This window comes from Macaca fascicularis, chromosome 11 (assembly GCF_037993035.2).
Source record: "Macaca fascicularis isolate 582-1 chromosome 11, T2T-MFA8v1.1".
In the NCBI taxonomy this organism is placed as follows: domain Eukaryota; kingdom Metazoa; phylum Chordata; class Mammalia; order Primates; family Cercopithecidae; genus Macaca; species Macaca fascicularis.
The window spans coordinates 8,808,933-8,823,031 of NC_088385.1; the positions used below are offsets into that span (position 1 = coordinate 8,808,933).

The 14,099-nt window shown below is 45.5% G+C and overlaps 1 protein-coding gene across 13 annotated transcripts in view; it reads right to left on the minus strand.

Moving 5' to 3' along the window:
• Positions 1 to 1,860: 1,860 nt before the first annotated feature.
• LOC102116612 (solute carrier family 2, facilitated glucose transporter member 3) overlaps positions 1,861 to 14,099 on the minus strand; it is a 57,265-nt gene continuing 45,026 nt past the window's right edge. For all 13 annotated transcript variants that reach the window (XM_065523682.2, XM_065523677.2, XM_015430325.4 and 10 more), the window contains 4 exons: positions 10,166 to 10,270; positions 8,450 to 8,551; positions 6,806 to 7,009; positions 1,861 to 3,894 (listed from right to left, as the gene is read on the minus strand). In XM_065523682.2, the coding sequence (XP_065379754.1) occupies positions 3,676 to 3,894; positions 6,806 to 7,009; positions 8,450 to 8,551; positions 10,166 to 10,270 (630 nt within the window). In that variant the 3' untranslated portion in view covers positions 1,861 to 3,675. The remainder of the gene's footprint in view (positions 3,895 to 6,805; positions 7,010 to 8,449; positions 8,552 to 10,165; positions 10,271 to 14,099) is intronic.

Here is a 14,099-nt window from a genome sequence, read left to right on the forward strand (position 1 = left end):
TTCTAATATGCACAATTTCACGGTGTAAGGAACATTTTGGGAATACGAAGGGCTTTATGGAGCACATGACTGGGGTAAATAGAAATAGAAAAGGTGGCTCCTCAAATATTTTCACTATGTGGAATGTCAGAACTTATAAATGAAGGCATGGAGGTGTGAATGAATGTGGTAATGGGGAAGATGTTTTATATAAATAGGAGCTAAGAAATAAATGGTAAGTCAAACTGCAGAGGTAGCAGGGATCTTGTCTTAGAGGGGTTACATGATCCACTAGGGGGGTTAAGTTTTCTTCTGTAGTTAACTGGAAGCTATTGAAGGATTATTTATTTATTTATTTATTTTTGAGACGGAGTCTCGCTCTGTCGCCCAGGCTGGAGTGCAGTGGCCCGATCTCGGCTCACTGCAAGCTCCGCCTCCTGGGTTCAAGCCACTCTCCTGCCTCAGCCTCCCTAGTAGCTGGGACTACAGGCGCCTGCCGCCACGCCTGGGTAACTGTTTTTGTATTTTTAGTAGAGATGGGGTTTCACCGTGTTAGCCAGGATGGTCTCAATCTCCTGACCTCGTGATCCACCCGCCTCGGCCTCCCAAAGTGCTGGGATTACAGGCGTGAGCCACCGTGCCCGGCCAAAGGATTTTAAGTAGGATAGTGATATACAGTCCGCCTTCTGTATCTGCAGATGCAAAGAACTACAGATGGAAAATATTTGGAAAGAAAGAAAATACAACAATAAAAAACAATACAGTTTAACAATTATTTACATTGTATTAGATATTAAAAGTAATCTAGAGATGATTTAAAGTGCATGAGATGATGTGCATAGATTATTTGCATTTAAATCATCACAATAATAATTACATGCTTTTCTCTTTTTTTTTTTTTGAGATCGAGTCTTGCTCTGTCGCCAGGTTGGAGTGCCACCACGCCCAGCTAAGTTTTGTAATTTTAGTAGAGACGGGGTTTCACCATGTTGGCCAAGATGTTCTGGATCTTTTGACCTCGTGATCCGCCTGCCTTGGCCTCACAAAGTGCTGGGATTACAGGCATAAGCCACCGCGCCCAGACTATGTGCATTTTATGTAAGGGACTTGAGTATCCCTGAATTTTGATATCTAAGAAGGCGTCTAGGAACCAGTCCCCTGGGGACAGCAGGAACTATTGTATGTCACAAGGATGCCCTGACAGCAGTGTGGGATGAATTGTAGAGAGCAAAGACTGGAGGAGGAAGGAAGCGGAAAGGAACACAAGAGAAAAACAGAAAAAACAAAACAAAACTAGTTCTCACTGGGGAAAGAAAGCAACGTAATTCATCAAGTATGAAAAGCAAGGCACAAAGGCTTTTTCACTTAATCTGCATAGTAAACACATATTGCTATTCTCTTTTTTTTTTTTTTTTTTTTGAGACAAAGTCTCACTCTCATCCCCCAGGCTGGAGTCTAATGGCACAATCTCGGCTCACTGCAACCTCCACCTCCTGGGTTCAAGCAATTCTCTTGCCTCAGCCTCCCGAGTACCTGGGAATTACAGGCGCCTGCCACCACGTCCGGCTAATTTTTTTGTATTTTTAGTAGAGACAGGGTTTCACCATATTGGCCAGGCTGGTCCCAAACTCCTAACCTCAGGTGATCCACCTGCCTCGGCCTCCCAAAGTGCTGGGATTACAGGCGTGAGCCACCGGGCCCAGCCAAATATTGCTATTCTCTTATATGTATGAGACTCTAAGAACAGAGTCTCATATGAGTATGAGGGTCTCATACAAGTCTCAAGGTCACAACAGGTACTGAGTAGTCAACTCAGGATTTAAAGCAGATTTTGTTGTCATAGGAACGGCAAATAATAATAATAATAATGTGTCCGTGATGTCATGTACACTCAGAATTTTTATTTTAAAACAAAGAATCAAACTAACATTAATAATGGAAAATCCATCTGGAAATATTCACAGTCTTCTCAGTGAGGAATAGGAAAACAACTTCCCTGCCTTACTGCCAACCTGTTTGAAGAGCCAGAAGTTGACGTGAAGTTGGAAGGTCACCTTTCCAGCTAAACCCCACTCCATAGCTAGGTGCATTTTTATTCAAAAGCTCCATGAGCAGAGGCAACAGTGAGAACTGAGAACCAAAATACTGTCATTGGCAAGGGTTTGGCTAAAGGTTCTGAGATGTGTAAACACCAAGAAGGGAAAGGGAGATTGAGCAACATATGAAAATGGGGCTGTAGGAACAAACACAGAGAAAATAAGTCACCAATAACGTACTTGCACCCAGAGCAAAGTGACAGTGCACATACATTCATCCTCTCAAGTGTGGCTACACTGCACATTGACTCATGCTATCTCAAACGTGGTTTATTGGAAAGATTCAAGTCCCCTAAGGGCACTCGGCATCGGACCACAGTGACATGGTAACAGACATATGCAAGCGTGCCGTGACCCTAAAGCCACAACACACTGTAGATAATAATCGCTCAGAAAAAAATCCTCTCCCAGAGCTAAAGTTACAAATTCCAAGTTTGCTGTAAACATTCTTTGGGGAATTCCTTTAAAGGTATGAGTTAAAATAAAACAGAAAATCAACACCTAAAATCTCCTAAAGAACAAAGTAGAGAAATAATGAATCTCTGCCAAGAACCAATTATTTTAGGTTTCTCATTTGGATGGCTCTCCCACAAGATAGGTGACAGGATTACTTCAAAAGTCATGAGACTACTACAAGAAGAAGGAGTTATTTCGTCCAGTGAGGGGAACAGGCTTTCTAGAAATCACTTTCCCTTCCCTCAACTCTGTCCAAAATTAGAACCCATCAACTGCCATTAACTACAATGCCCATATTAGTTAATAATCCTAGATTTCAAGTACTACTACATGTAAACTATTACCTTAAATTTCCAAAGGAAATCAGTAGCTTTATTAAATAGGCATACAACTTTTCTGAGAAATTAAAGAGTTTCCATCTGAAAGACAGAAACTGGTAGCGGTAACATGCAGACCTCAGGCACCACATCATTTACCCTCCAATAATGAACTACATTTCTCCCTAAATTCTACTTATTGCACCTGAACCTCTCCAGCATCAAATCTTCTACTCTATAACCTCTCTTTAAACACCTCCCTCTAATCTTAATTTCCTTCTGTTTTTATTATTTGGCAAAATTACACTTAAAAAATAAATATTTATGTAATTAAACCAGAGGATGAAATAAATAAGACTCAAGTTAATTTGCCGTGTAGAGCTGTATCGAAGTGAGGAAGGTGCTCTTACATAAACCCCCTCTGCCTTCCACACTCATATGTGCATCTGCTTCCTGGTTAGTCTGAGCTTGGGGGAACTGCACCTTACTTTTCTTCTCCTGTATCCCCTAATGCGGCAATATTAGAACCCAAGGGAGGAAAAGCTGGCAAAGTTGTCATATGCCAAGTGGCCAATCCCTCCTGAAATGAAGGTAGGTTCACTCGGTCTCTCCTAAGCAGAAGAGAATGTCCAGGAAATAAAATCTTTAGAAAGCCATTGAAAATCCAACAAACCCCAGCCTTGGGGTGCTCATGGAGTGCGTGGGACGAGAAAGGAATCAAGTGGCAGCATTCAGAAGCAATCCTGGGTTCATCCTGATGAGGTCTCTCCTTGTTCAGGGAGAGATGGCTTTTCCCATGCTGGGAGGGAGGTGGAAGCGGGCATGACTTAGACATTGGTGGTGGTCTCCTTAGGAGGCTGGATGCTGTTCATCTCCATGACGGCGTCCTTCCCAGATCTATTTGCACCTTGCGCCTGCCCTTCAAAGGCCCGTGTGATATCCTCAAAAGTCCTGCCACGGGTCTCAGGGACTTTGAAGAAGGTAAAGATCAAGAAGGTAATGAGGAAGCCAGTGAAGATAATAAAAACGTAGGCTCCTAAATAGTGCTAGTGAGAGGACAGAAGAAAGGAAGGTTTTTATAAAAATCTGGTCATTGACAAACTCAATTTCCTTCACATTCATATTTCTAATATGCTTCAAGCTATAACCTTTCCATATTTAATAAAAACAGAGGCTGGGCACAGTGGCTTACGCCTGTAGTGAGCTGCACCCGGCCTTGAGTATTATTTTTAAAATCTGTGTTTCTGAGCTGGGTGTAGTGGCTCATGCCTGTAATCGCAGCACTTTTAGAGGCCGAGGCGGGTGGATCACTTGAGGCCAGGAGTTTGAGACCAGCCTGGCCAACATGACAAAACCCTGTCTCTACTAAAAAGACAAAAAAAAAAAAAAAAAAAAAAAAAAAAAATTGCTGGGAGTAGTGGCATACACCTGTAATCTCAGTTACTCAGAAGGCTGAGGCAAGAGAACCACTTGATCCCAGGAGGCGGAGGTTGCAGCGAGTCGAGAGTGAGCCACTGCATTCCACCGTGGGCAGCAGAGCAAGACTCCATCTCACATAATAACAAAATGAATAAAGTTCCCAGTTTTGCCATCCCATTTCAATCTTTCCTGCTGTCATTTTTTTTCCTATGTGTTATTGAAAATCTGGTTTACAGCCCTTGATGTCCAATCTTTCATGGCATCAGTAATTACAGTAGTCCCCAGTTACCCACAGGTTTTTTTTTTTTGAGATGGAGTTTTGCTCTTGTTGCCCAGGCTGGCATGCAATGTCATGAGTTCCATTCACCGCATCCTCCGCCTCCTGGGTTCAAGTGATTCTCCTGCCTCAGCCTCCCGAATAGCTGGGATTACAGGCATGTGCCACCACGCCTGGCTAATTTTGTATTTTTAGTAGAGATGGGGTTTCTCCATGTTGTTCAGGCTGGTCTCACACTCCCGACCTCAGGTGATCCTCTCGACTTGGTCTCCCAAAATGCTGGGATTACAGGTGTGAGCCACTGTGCCTGGCCACCTTTTTTTTTTTTTTTTTTTTTCTGAGATGGAGTTTCACTCTTGTTGCCAGGTTGGAGTGCAATGGTGCCATCTCGGCTCACTGCAACCTCTGCCTCCCGTGTTCAAGCAATTATCCTGCCTCAGCCTCTCAAGTACCTGAGATTACAGGCGCTTCCTGCCATCACACCCAGCTAATTTTTTGAATTGTTAATAGAGACAGGGTTTCACGATATTGGCCAGGCCGGTCTCGAACTTCTGACCTCGTGATCCGCCCACCTCAGCCTCCCAAAGTGCTGGAATTACAGGCGTGAGCCACCTCACCCATCCTCTTTTTTCTTCTTCACAATTTTATGGACAAAAGATACATTCTTAGGCTGGGCACAGGGGTGCATGCCTGTAATCCCAGAGCTTTGGGAGGCTGAGGTGGGAGGATCACTTGAACCCAGGAGGTTGAGACCAGCCTGGGCAACATAGCAGGCCCCCGTCTCTATTTGTAAATTTTTTTGTTTTGTTTTGTTTTTGAGATGGAGTCTAGCTCTGTCACCCAGACTGGAGTGTCATGGCAAGATCTTGGCTCACCACAAACTTCACCTCCTGGGTTCAAGTGATTCTCCTGCCTCAGCCTCCCGAGTAGCTAGGACTACAGGTTTGTGCCACCACACCTGGCTAATTTTTGTATTTTTAGTAGAGATGGGGTTTCACCATGATGGTCAGGCTAATCTCGAATTCTTTTTTTTTTTTTTGGAGACAGAGTCTGGCTCTATAGCCCAGGCTGGAGGGCAGTGGCGCGATCTCGACCTCGGCTCACTGCAAGCTCCGCCTCCTGGGTTCACGCCATTCTCCTGCCTCAGCCTCCTGAGTAGCTGGGACTACAGGCGCCCGCCACCGCGCCTGGCTAATTTTTTGTATTTTTAGTAGAGATGGGGTTTCACCATGGTCTCGATCTCCCGACCTCGTGATCTGCCCGCCTCGGCCTCCCAAAGTGCTGGGATTACAAGCGTGAGCCACCGCGCCCGGCCAATCTCGAACTCTTGACCCCAAGTGATCCTCCCGCCTCCGCCTCCCAAAGTCCTGGGATTACCTGCTTGAGCTACTGCGCCCGGGTGCAATTTAAAACTTATGGATTGTTTATTTGTGGAATTTTCCATTTAATACTTTTACACTCAGGTAACTGAAACTGCAGATGAGGAAGGACTATTGTATTATTATTATTATTATATATTTTTTGAGACGGAGTTTCACTCTTGTTGCCGAGGCTGGAGTGCAATGGCCCGATCTCGGCTCACCGCAACCTCCGCCTCCTGGGCTCAAGCGATTCTCCTGCCTCAGCCTCCCGAGTAGCTGGGATTATAGGCATGCACCACCACGCCCGGCTAATTTTGTATTTTTAGTAGAGACGGGGTTTCTCCATGTTGGTCAGGGTGGTTTCTATCTCCCGATCTCAGGCGATCCGCCTGCCTCAGCCGCCCAAAGTGCTGGGATTACAGGAGTGAGCCACCTCCCCCAGCCTGACTACTGTATTAATGTGTATCTTCAATATGTCAGCCTAAGTAGGCTGGTTTTAAGACAAGGTGAGTGGGACAGGCGCGGTGGCTCACACCTGTAATCCCAGCACTTTGGGAGGCCAAGGAGAGCAGATCACCAGGTCAAGAGCTGGTGACCATCCTGGCCAACATGGGGAAACCCCCTCTCTACTAAGCATACAAAAATTAGCTGGGGGTGGTGGCGCACGCCTGTAGTCCCAGCTACTCAGGAGGCTTGGGCAGGAGAATTGCTTGATCCCGGGAGGTGGAGTTTGCAGCGAGCTGAGATTGGGCAACTGCACACCAGGGCGAGACTCAGTTTCAAAAAAATATAGATAGATAGATAGATAGATAGATAGATAGATAGATAGATAGATACATAGATACATAGATACATAGATACATAGATACATAGATACATAGATAAGTTGAGTTTACTTACAGCAGCAGAGGGGAAGAGCAATCCGACTAGGAAGTTGGAGGTCCAGTTGGAGCAGCCGGCCACTGCCATCGCAGCTGGGCGGGGGCCCTGGCTGAAGAGTTCGGCCACAATAAACCAGGGAATGGGGCCTGGTCCAATTTCAAAAAAGGCCACAAAGACCAAGATAGCCCCAATACAGACAAAGCTCATCCCATTATAGGTATCCTGTAAGAGGAAGGAACAGAGAAAATTAAATTTAAAGACAGTGTAACCCAGAATCTAGGTTCCCAGAGGCAACTAATGGCAAGCTCCTCTTGTCTCTGGCGTACAATACGATGAGTGGCTGTGGAATCAATAGGCTTGGATTTATTTCTGTTTTTATTTTTTGAGACAGGGTCTTACTCTGTTGCCCAGGCTAGAGTGCAGTGGTGCTATAACAGCTCATTGCATCATTGATCTCCTGGGCTTAAGCAATCCTTCCACCTCAGCCTCTCAAATAGCTGGGACTTCAGGCATGTGCCACCACACGTGGCTAATTAAAACACAATTTTTTGTTTTTCTTTTGGCTGGGCACTGTGGCTCACGCCTATAGTCCCAGCACTTTGGGAGGGTGAAGTGAGGGATTATTTGAGGTCAGGAGTTGGAGACCAGCCTGGCCAACATGGTGAAACCCTGTCTCTACTAAAAAACACAAAAATTAGCTGGGTGTGGTGGCGCGTGCCTGTAATCCCAGCTACCAGGGAGACTGAGGCAGGAGAATCAATTAAGCCTGGGAGGCAGAGATTGCAGCAAGCTGAGATAGCGACATTGCACTCCAGCCTGGGTGACAGAGCAAGACCCTGTCACCAAACAAACAAAGAAACAAACAAACAAAAAATGTACTTTTTTTTTTTAGAGACAGTTTCTTGTCATGTTGCCTAGGCTGGTCTTGAACTTCTGGGCTCAAGCAATCCTCTCACCTTGGCCTCCCAAAGTGTTAAGATGACAGGAATGAAGCACTGCGCCCAGCCAGGCTTGAATTTTTGAATCCCATCTATGTGATCTCATATATATCACTTTGTACTGAGACCCTGTCATCATCTATAAAGTGTGATTACCTTGATATTATTTTAAGAATTAAATTAGGCCAGGCATGGTGGCTCATGCCTGTAATCCCAGCAATTTGGGAGACCGAGGCAGGTGGATCATCTGAGGTCGGGAGCTCGAGACCAGTCTGACCAACATGGAGAAACCCCGTCTCTACTAAAAATACAAAATTAGCTGGGCGTGGTGGCGCATGCCAGTAATCCTAGCTACTGGGGAGGCTGACACAGGAGAATCACTTGAACCCAGGAGGCAGAGGTTGCGGTGAGCCGAGATTGCACCACTGCACTCCAGCCTGGTCAACAAGAGCAAAACTCTGTCTCAAACAAACAAACAAAGAATTAAATTAGATAATTTATTTTATAGACTCTAACAATGTTCTATAAATGTAAGGATTCTAACAGTTTATCTCTAGTTCTCTGAAGACCCACGTTTCTTAAAAACTCTGGGCGTCCTGCTTCTCTCCTCTGACTTTGTTGACAAACTGCAACCTTAACAACCCACCCCTTGTGTCACAGAAGTCAACTGTAACCTCTCCTCCTTTCCCCCTCCCTCGCTTTTCTTCACTCAAAGAGCACTCACCTTTAATAACAAAGAAACAGTCATGAGCATGGAACAAACAGCCATCCCTCCAAGGCCTATCATATGCAGAGTCCTTCTTCCTGCCCTTTCCACCAGAAATAGCTGGAAGAAGAATATGACATGAAACTTCAGTTTTCCTTTCCATGAAAACAGTGTCTGAGCTACTTGGAATCTGCCTTACCAACAGCAGGACACTTGTTACGGATACACCTCCTGTGATTTATGATTTTATATACATACATATTGTGTTCCATTCACAGGTCCTGGCTCAAAATCCCCCTAGCCCTTGGTAGAGTCTTTTGTCATAATGTTGGGATGCCGCAGGCCTCAGAAAATAGAATTCTTCTCTGACTTTCTCCTGCCCTCCCACTTGGCAGGACGCTAATCTGACTGCGGGTCATAAAACCCTCATTTCAGAGTGGGTCCTGCCCCACCCGAAACGCTACAGAGAGGCCAAAATAATCCAAACAGACAGGCCTGGCTGGGTTCAGATCATTCCCTTTTTGTCCAATCACGTTTCAGAACAGTTGTCCATGCTTCAATCATAGAGAACCAATTAAGTCTGCAGAAAAGGCCCAAAGGCAGGGTGTGGGGAACTTGCAGATATCTGAACCCGTGGAAGCTGACAGGAAGGTCAGCAACAAATCATCTATGCGCTAGGAGTGCACCCCAACTCCACGGAGACAGAGGCTCCCACGCTCAGGGTCCCTCCAGACCTCGTCCTGTGAATCTCTTCATCTGGTTGTTTATTTCTGTGCTTTAAAATATCCTTTAAATCAAACCAGGAAACATTTTTCCTGAGTTTTGTGAGCCACTGTAGCCAATTAATCCAACCCAAAGAGGGCGTGGTGGGAATCCCGATCTATAGCTGGTGGGTCAGAAGCACAGGTAAACAACCTGGAGCTTGTGATGGGCATCAGGAGTGGGGGGCAGTCTTGGGAACTGTGCCACCAACCTGCGAGATCCGATGCTATCTCCAGGATGTGTCAGAATTAAATCACAGGACACCTAGATGGTGTCCACTGCAGAACTGATTGCTTACGTGATGGGGACAAATCCTTAAATATTTTGGGGGTCACAGAAATCTTCTGTTATTATTGTTGTTTCAGTGTAAAAACAGGAAAAACAGTTTGAAAGTTTTTCCAAAAACCTCTCCTCCAATTCCAAGTTCAAAGCATACTGCATAGTCCCTTCTATACTTCCTCTTTTCCCATCCATCCCATATTTGCTTGAAGAGTGAAGACTACATTCAGCATTGAATGTATCTCTTTTTTCCAAAGGAAAATTAAACAATAGTCTGGGCGTGGTGGCTCACACCTGTAATCCCAGCACTTTGGGAGGCCAAGGCAGGCGGATCACCAGAGGTCAGGAGTTCAAGACCAGCCTGGCCAACATAGCAAAACCCCGTCTCTACTAAAAATACAAAAATGAGTTAGGCGTGTTGGCGCATGCCTGTAGTCCGAGCTACTCGGGGAGGCTGAGGCAGGAGAATCACTTGAACCCAGGAGGTGGAGGTTGCAGTGAGCTGAGATCGTGCCACTGTACTCTAGCCTGGGCAACAGAGCAAGACTCTGTCTCAAAAAATTAAAAAAAATAAAAATAAATAAACAACAAAAAAGGTGTAACTAAATAATGGTGGAACTGTGCAATCCATCTTTCAACATCTGTAGCAAGGATTCTTTTCTCCCCCCAAAATTATCAAACCATCCAACTTACAGAAACTACAGTGAAGACAGTATTAACCACACCCGCGCCGATGGTGGCATAGATGGGCTCTTCAACACCTGCATCCTTGAAGATTCCTGTTGAGTAATAGAACACCTAGTAGAAAAGAAAACATGCAACTTTGATACAAACTTCATACCAGTTACACAGAACCCTCAAAAAATACTTAAGGCTGAGCATGGTTGCGCGGGCCTATAATCCCAGCACTTTGGGAGGCCGAGGCAAGCAGATCGCCTGAGGTCAGGAGTTCAAGATCAGCCTGGCCAATATGGTGGAACCCCGTCTCTACTAAAAATACAAATATTAGCCAGGCATGATGGGGCACACCTGTAGTCCCAGCTTCTCGGGAGGCCAGACAGAACGAGACTCTGTCTCCATAAAATAAAATTTAAAAAATACTTAAAGGTCCCAGGAGGTAAGAAGTCCTTACGGTTTTTGTTCAATCCTAATATCCCTTCTGCAAATGAATTATCTTCTAAATCTTATCTCCTTTCTCTCTTTTTTTTTTTTTTTGACAGATTCTCAATCTGTCACCCAGGCTGGAGTGCAGTGGCACGATTTTGGCTCACTGCAACCTCCATCGCCCGGGTTCAAGCGATTCTCCTGCCTCAGCCTCCCGAGTAGCTGGGATTACAGGCTCCTGCCACCACGCCTGGCTAATTTTTGTATTTCTTTTTTTTATTTTGAGACGGAGTCTCTTTCTGTTGCCCAGGCTGGAATGCAGCAGCGTGATCTTGGCCACTGCAACCTCCGCCTACAGGGTTCAAGCGATTCTCCTGCCTCAGCCTCTCAAGTAGCTGGGACTACAGGCATGTGCCACCAGGCCCGGCTAATTTTTTGTAGAGACAAGGTTTCACCGTGTTAGCCAGGATGGTCTCGATCTCCTGATCGCGTGATCCGCCCACCTCAGCCTCCCAAAGTGCTGGGATTACAGGTGTGAGCCACCGTGCCCAGCCAATTTTTGTGTTTTTTTTAGCAGAGACAGGCCTTCACCATGTTGGTCAGGTTGGTCTTGAGCTCCTGACCTCGTGATCCGCCCACCTCTGCCTCCCAAAGCGCTAGGATTAGACATGTGAGCCACTGCACCTCGCCCTCCTTTCTCTTTTTTTTTTTTTTGAGACGGAGTCTTGCTCTGTAGCCCGGGCTGGAGTGCAGTGGCTGGATCTCAGCTCACTGCAAGCTCCGTCTCCCGGGTTTGCGCCATTCTCCTGCCTCAGCCTCCTGAGTAGCTGGGACTACGGGCGCCCGCCACCTCGCCCGGCTAGTTTTTGTATTTTTAGTAGAGACGGGGTTTCACCGTGTTAGCCAGGATGGTCTCGATCTCCTGACCTCGTGATCCGCCCGTCTCGGCCTCCCAAAGTGCTGAGATTACAGGCTTGAGCCACCGCGCCTGGCCCCTCCTTTCTCTTTTTAAATGTTCTCAATGTTAGCTACTAATTTCCATTGTTCCTTCTAACTATGCTTATTCCCACTGTTCCGTTTACTCTTGCTTATGTCCACTTCACCAACTTATATGAAGGTGTAATTCCTACTAACTGATTTCTTTTTTATAAGTTGAGACAGCAACTCTGTTGCCCACACTGTTCTCAAATTCTTGGTCCCAAGTGATCTTCCTGCCTCTCAGCCTCCCAAGTTGCTGGGATTATAGGCATGTGCCATCACGCCCAGCTAAATGCTTGTTTAATTGACTCTTCCCCAAACCCTCAAAACATTGATAGACACATTGATGTCTCAATTTGATAGTGAACTAATTGAATAACCTTATCCTGCTCATTGAATAAGCAGAGTTTGGGCTGTATTTCCTAGGCCTAGGCCCTTTTGAAGTGTTTTATGAAATAATACCAGCTACTATTGTAATTTAATATATATTAAATAAATTACTATGTTTGTTATTTACTAGGCACTGCGCTAAAATGTAAGTTTGCTGGCCGAGCACAGTGTTTCATTCCTGTAATCCCAGCATTTTGGGAGGCCAAGGCAGGCGGATAACCTGAGGTGTTCGAGACCAGCCTAGCCAACATGATGAAATCCTGTCTCTAATAAAAATTTAAAAATTAGCTGGGTGTGGTGGTGGGTACCTGTAATCCCAGCTGCTTGGGAGGCTGACGTAGGAGAATTGCTTGAGCCTGGGTGGTGGAGGTTGCAGTGAACTGAGATTGTGCCACTGCACTCCAGCCTGGGCAATAGAGCGAGACTCTGTATCAAAAAAAAAGAAAAAAAAATAAGGTTGCTACAACTACCATAGCTATGAGAAACTGGCCATGTGCGGTGGCTCACGCCTCTAATCTCAGCACTTTGGGAGGCCAAGGCGGGTAGATCACCTTAAGTTGGGAGTTCAAGAGCACCCTGACAACATGGAGAAACCCCATCTCTACTAAAAATACAACATTAGCAGGGCATGGTTGTGCAAGCCTGTAATCCCAGCTACTCGGGAGGCTGAGGCAGGAGAATCAATTAAACCCAGGAGGTGGAGGTTGCGGTGAGCCGAGATCGCACCAGTGTACCCCAGCCTGGGCAATAAGAGTGAAACTCTGTCTCAAAAAAAAAAAAAAAAAAAAAAGAAAAGAAAGAAATATTAAAATATTGGACTCAGACCACAAGTTAACAAGGGAACATTATCTAGGTTACCTAGGTTCGCTTCAGTTTGTTTCACCCAGAGTATTTGCCTCCATAGCAATATTTATTAGTCTTTTTGATGAATATGGACCTCTACATTGGGATTTACCTTCTCAAGAAATAACTCTCTAAATCCCTAAGATGTAAGATACAAACTATGTATATTTATATTTTCTAAAACAAGATTATAATTGGCCAGGTGCAGTTGCTCACAACTGTAATCCCAGCACATTGAGAGGCAGAGGCAAGCGGATCATCTGATGTCAGGAGTTCAAGGCCAGCTTGACCAACAAGGTGAAACTCCATCTCTACTAAAAATACAAAAATTAGCCAGGTGTGGTGGCAAGTGCCTGTAGTCCCAGCCACTCAGGAGGCTGAGAGAGGAGAATTGCTTGAACCCGGGAGGCAGAGGTTGCAGTGAGCCGAGATCGAGCTACTGAACTCCAGCCTGGGCAACGGAGCAAGACTCTGTCTCAAAACAAAACAAAACAAAATCCCAACATATTTTATGATGACATCAAGCTTGTGGGGAAAGATATTAGGTTGGTGCAAAAGTCATTACTTGAGCAGTTTAAATAAGCTATAAATAGTTACGACAATTCTCTTTATCATAATGTCTACACATCAAAAACCTAATGTACATGTACACATCTCAATAAAACTTCTTGGGCCAGGCAAGGTGTCTCACGTCTGTAATCCCAGCACTCTGGGAGGCATAGGCGGGCGGATCACTTGAGGTCAGGAGTTAGAGACCTGACTAACCTGGAAAAACCCCGTCTCTACTAAAAACACAAAATTAGCCAGGTGAGGTGGCACATGCCTGTAATCCCAGCTACTCAAAAGGCTGAGGCAGGAGAATCACTTGAACCCGGGAGGCGGAGGTTGCAGTGAGCCGAGATCGCGCCACTACACTCCAGCCTGGGTGACAGAGTGAGACTCTGTCTCAAAACAACAACAATAACAAAAAAAAACACCATCGTTTGCACAAAAGTAGGCTGGAAAAGTGATTTTCAAGCCTCCTATGCATCAGATGGATTGACTGATTGATTTTTAGGTGGTGCATACCACCACGCCCGGCTAATTTTTATATTTTTAGTAGAGACGGGCTTTTGCCATGTTGGCCAGGCTGGTCTCTAACTCCTGACCTCAGGTGATCTGCCCACCTCGGCCACCCAAATGCTGGGATTACAGGCATGAGCCACCGCCCCCGGCCCAGATTTATTTTTTTACAGACAATTTCCAGCCCTCTTATACACAGACTTTCCATTCAGCCGACTCAGGAATCCCATCCCCCATAATTCTGGTGCAG